Genomic DNA, 5,495 nt, shown 5'->3' with positions numbered 1-5,495 from the left:
ATCCAGATCAGTTTTACAGGTAAGTTTATTTTACATGAAAATATCTTTGAGATTCAAGTAACTATTACATGCACGTACAGTACAGGCAGGAAGAAACTGTAGAAAAGGCTGATTTACATGCATGTTGAAGAATAATTATAGTATTTATATAGTAAAAGTTTTGAGGTGACTTGACTGGGTAATAAAAGAACTTTATTATGAATATACAACTTTCCAACAATATTTTGTCATCCTCGGGCGACAAAATCTTGTCGAAACATTGTACATTTATAATAAAGTTTTTCATTAACCAGTTAAGCCATCTCAAAACTTTTATTTTTTAAAAAGTGGGTTCCTCGTTATCAAATAATATTTATATGTGTAATATTTTCTTGCCTGTACTGTACATTATCTATGACAAAATATTAATAATTTAATCCAAACAGGAGTAATTTTATACTTTACATTATAACTTATTTTTTTAATCTGCAAGATATTGTGTGAGTTTCTGTTTCATTTGTTCAGAGAAAACTCAGATAATCTTTCTGAGTTCTGTTGTATTTATGTCATATTTTTGGGGTTAATTATCTGTTGATGTTTGTTTTAATGATAAATGATTAAAGTTTTACCTTCAGGAATCATAACTGGGTTAAATTAAGTACATATTAAATTTGTTTCATCATTAATTTTTTTTTTTTCTAAATCTCCAAATGTCAAAAAGATTTTAATTCTGAGTTATCAGTTTTTTCTTTCTTGTGGTGCAATACAACCTAACCTCACAGATTTGAGTTCTTTGTGGACTTGCAATAACAATAAAAATTCATATCTATACAATCATTCTTTATGTCATACCTAATTTTTGTTGGGAAATTGCTTTGTTACAACTACAACATCCTATGCTAAAATTGTAAATAGGTACATGTTGCTAAGCAAATATAATATTTGACCTTTTTTTTTTAACTTTGTGCTACTTAAGTAGGTAAGAACTTTACCCTTGAGAGTGTAGGTTTGTTGTTTTTCAACTAATATACAAGACTTTAATGTGAAAACAAGTTTGTTTGTTTTTCAATTTCTAGGAGACTAATGATGTCAGACATAACCCAATGTGTTTATTTTGTCTTCAAGAATTACTAGTGTTAGCTAACCGTGTACTTGTCTAAACAAATAAGATTAATAATCAAAAGATTAATAAATAAAAATCAAAAACAAAAAAAGAGTCTCAAGAAATAACAGCATCAAGAATGGATTTTTTTTACTGTTTTTGTGACTTTTTTAACCTTAATATGTCTGTAAGGCATATAAATGGATTTTACATTCTTGCTACTGTATAAGTGACATTTTAGTAGGTGTTGTAAAATCAGTTATTTTTAATTTAATTTTATTTGTATATTACTTTCTGTATTGATGATTACTCATTTCAAACACTAAATTTTTTACTAAATCCACTCATATTTCTTGTTTTGAAGATCTATTTATCTTAATATTGAAATTTTTGTGATATTTTATTGCAAATGTTCAATATATATTTCACTCATCGATCTGTTTGAACATCTACTTCAATATTTTTTAGAGACCGGACTTGTTATAAAATAATTAAATGGAAAATACCTGTCTTAATTAGATTAGTTTATTTTTTTCCAATCAGTTACTTGAATCTATAATAAAAGTTATTTGAGGATATTCTTGTAATGAATGCATATAATGATGTATGCTTGGTTTAAGTAATGTTTGCACATGTATTACAACTTTAGCTTCTGTATCTGTCACAACCAAACAAGGTATTTGGAACCACTCCTATGGTAGATGTGTTACGAGATGCTGTCCGTTGTTTTATCAAACCCCCAGCTCTGCAACTCAAGTAAGTTAGTTCATTGGTATATCCAGTTAGATAATTAGAATTAATGCTGATTACTAATATTAAGTAACCTAAGCATGTACATTTGTGAGAATGGTGTCAACTGAACAATTCTTGTTTAATGTTGTTAATGTCAACCATAGGTCCACTTTATTAAATAACCTCCAGGCCAAGGAATATGTAGAAGCTTTCCTTAGTCACTGTGTTCGCCCATTTTCCTGCCTTTTGTTGACCAGTGGTCACAACAGGGCTCGGCAGCGAGACAAACTAGCCCATTTATTAGAAGAACTTGCTGGCCTACAGGATGAGGTGAGTATATATGAAAAAATAAATAAAATTGGTATCAGAAATGTACATTACTTGTGTTTAAAGGTATAATCAGTTAAAGGTGGTGTATTCGGTAGTATTATCTTAAGTATTTGACTCTAATTTAACATGTTTATAATATTGCTTATTTGTGTTGCAGTTTCAATAGTAAGAGTGTATCCAACATGATTTTATAAAAGCATGGTATTAATCTAAGACCCCCTTGTTCTGTGGAAAAATTACGTTCATTGGGGTAAGAGAAACTTTCCACTTTAAAATGGGTTCTTGGCTGGTATGTCATTCAATAAAAGGTGTATATTATAACTAACTTTACCTTCGTGTACATTTTTGTATTTTGGTTTGTTGAAAGGCTGACAAAGTGGATGCTTTTCTCCACAATCTGTCAATGAAGTCTGAAAATCCTTGTCCTCATCTGGCTTGCTTCGGACACTGGATACTGTATCACACGTTGCGAGTGATGATCCAGTATGTCCTCTCTGGCTTTGAATTGGAACTTTACTCCACCCATGAATACACATACATATTCTGGTAAGTTGTTGGATGTACGTGTAGATCAGGCTTCTAGATCGTAAGTTAAGTTGAATTACCCTTCAGAGTAGAAAAAAAATCTTATTTCCCTGCGTGATGACACATTTTAGCATACTGAATGACTATTGTTTGATGTAATGAAAATGTACACTTTTTTTTCAATCTCATTATAGCTATTGTAAAGTTCTGTGTCAGCCTTCTAATGTGTCACTGGTACCTTGATATAAATTATCTTTGTAGCATTATGTAACTTTTTCATCTCGTGTTTGTGACACTTATTTTGTATATTCTTTAGCATCTTGTATTTCATACTGCATCTTCTCCCTCCCACATGTAGTTAATTCACAATTTCTTCTTAGTTTTATGTCATAATCTTTAACTTACAATAGGTAATTTGCAACATATCATCGGTCTTCCACATGGCAGGTATTTCATAACTTCTTCTCATATGTTTCATGGTATAACATCTGTTGTTACACTGTTATATGTATTACACTGAACAGTTAGATGATACAGTATCTGTTTGTACATAGCTTGTGATATATGTATTACACTGAACAGTTAGATGGTATAGTATCTGTTTGCACATAGTTTGTGATATATGTATTACTCTGAACAGTTAGATGATACAGTATCTGTTTGTACATAGCTTGTGATATATGTATTACACTGAACAGTTAGATGGTATAGTATCTGTTTGCACATAGTTTGTGATATATGTATTACTCTGAACAGTTAGATGATACAGTATCTGTTTGTACATAATTTGTGATATATGTATTACACTGAACAGTTAGTTGATACAGTATCTGTTTGTACATAATTGGTGATATATGTATTACACTGAACAGTTAGATGGTATAGTATCTGTTTGTACATAATTTGTGATATATATGTATTACACTGAACAGTTACATGGTATAGTATCTGTTTGTACATAGTTTGTTATATATGTATTATGCTGAACAGTTAGATGATACAGTATCTGTTTGTACATAACTTGTGATATATATATGTATTACACTGAACAGTTAGATGGTATAGTATCTGTTTGTACATAATTGGTGATATATGTATTACTCTGAACAGTTAGATGATACAGTATCTGTTTGTACATAATTTGTGATATATGTATTACACTGAACAGTTAGATGATACAGTATCTGTTTGTACATAATTGGTGATATATGTATTACACTGAACAGTTAGATGGTATAGTATCTGTTTGTACATAATTGGTGATATATGTATTACTCTGAACAGTTAGATGGTATAGTATCTGTTTGTACATTATTTGTGATGTGTTACACTGAACAGTTACATGGTATAGTATCTGTTTGTACATAATTGGTGATATATGTATTACACTGAACAGTTAGATGGTATAGTATCTGTTTGTACATAATTTGTGATATATGTATTACACTGAACAGTTAGATGGTATAGTATCTGTTTGTACATTATTTGTGATGTGTTACACTGAACAGTTACATGGTATAGTATCTGTTTGTACATAATTGGTGATATATGTATTACACTGAACAGTTAGATGGTATAGTATCTGTTTGTACATAATTTGTGATATATGTATTACACTGAACAGTTACATGGTATAGTATCTGTTTGTACACAAATGATATATGTGTTACACTCAACAATTAGATGGTATAATTTCTGTGTTTACATAATTTGATATGTGTGTTATACTGAACAGTTACATGATATAACATGTTTTTTTTGTGTGTGTGATAGGTACCTGTATGAATTTCTGTATGGGTGGATGGTTTCAGCTTTATCACGGGCTGACAACTTTCTCTTGGAACAAGAAGCTCGTTGCGGTAATTTTTTTACTTCTGTTCCAAAATAATTTTTTTACTGAGCCACCTTATTTGATAAAGTTTATAATATTGAATGATAGAAACTTCCATTTGAACTACTTTAATAACTATAATTATTTGTAATTTGTTCTCTTATTTTGTACAGAACAACAGCAACAAAAAAATAGAAATGCTAAAAAGAACAAAAAGAAGAGAAAAACAAGACCTCATGGAAGGGAGATTTTGTTGAACCAAGCCTTTCAAAATTTATGTGGAGGATACTATAAGGTGGCCAAACCTGTTTTTCTTTTGTAAACACCACAGTTGCTTATAGTAATTGCAAAAGTCATTCTTTTAATTCATACAAAAAATTGTAATATAGAAGATATAAGGAAATAAATGTAGTTTTTGTGTAGCTGGAAGAAAGGTTACAAACCCTCCCAACTCCGCCATCTATCAACACAATGCAGAAACAGGACATCCGATTTCTCTCTCAAACTTTAAAATTCTTTCAACAGCCAAACATGATATTGAACTTATAAAAAGAAACATTATACATAAAAACTCTTCTCCCATCCCTAAATAACACACAGTCTTCACTGGATTTAAACCTATTTTAACTAATTTCTCTTGTGACTCATTTTTCATTTTCTTATGTTATATATTAGTATATTCAAATTTGTTTATTTCTTATGTATATATATATATATTTCTGTTTTAATTATAAATATTGTTTGTTTGTTTTGTAACCCCTATATTACTGATGATGGAATTATGATGATTCCAAAACGTCTAATAAATGCTTCCTGTTTTACGTTCGTGTTTTGTTTTATGAGTCGCTTACCAGCATGCATTATTTGTAATTATCTTGCAAGTTAAGTGATCCTTTTCCTTTAAAACTGTCATCACTGTATGTTGTTTAATATAATGAAATGGATAAGGATTAGGTGTGTGTGTATATATATATATATATATATATATATATATAT

The 5,495-nt window shown here is 29.7% G+C and overlaps 1 protein-coding gene across 1 annotated transcript in view; it reads left to right on the top strand.

Moving 5' to 3' along the window:
- The first annotated feature begins 6 nt into the window (after positions 1-6).
- The window catches only part of LOC106476587 (N-alpha-acetyltransferase 35, NatC auxiliary subunit-like), a 9,565-nt gene continuing 4,076 nt past the window's right edge, over positions 7-5,495 (top strand). Inside the window, exons 1-6 of the mRNA XM_013937232.2 lie at positions 7-19; positions 1,731-1,837; positions 1,978-2,143; positions 2,511-2,689; positions 4,442-4,527; positions 4,673-4,794. Of these exons, the coding sequence (XP_013792686.1) occupies positions 1,776-1,837; positions 1,978-2,143; positions 2,511-2,689; positions 4,442-4,527; positions 4,673-4,794 (615 nt within the window). The 5' untranslated portion in view covers positions 7-19; positions 1,731-1,775. The remainder of the gene's footprint in view (positions 20-1,730; positions 1,838-1,977; positions 2,144-2,510; positions 2,690-4,441; positions 4,528-4,672; positions 4,795-5,495) is intronic.

The sequence above is a fragment of the Limulus polyphemus genome, unplaced genomic scaffold (genome assembly GCF_000517525.1).
Source record: "Limulus polyphemus unplaced genomic scaffold, Limulus_polyphemus-2.1.2 Scaffold10959, whole genome shotgun sequence".
Classification (NCBI taxonomy): domain Eukaryota; kingdom Metazoa; phylum Arthropoda; class Merostomata; order Xiphosura; family Limulidae; genus Limulus; species Limulus polyphemus.
The sequence above is the reverse complement of the archived record's forward strand: the minus strand, read 5'-3'. Positions and strand labels throughout refer to the sequence as shown.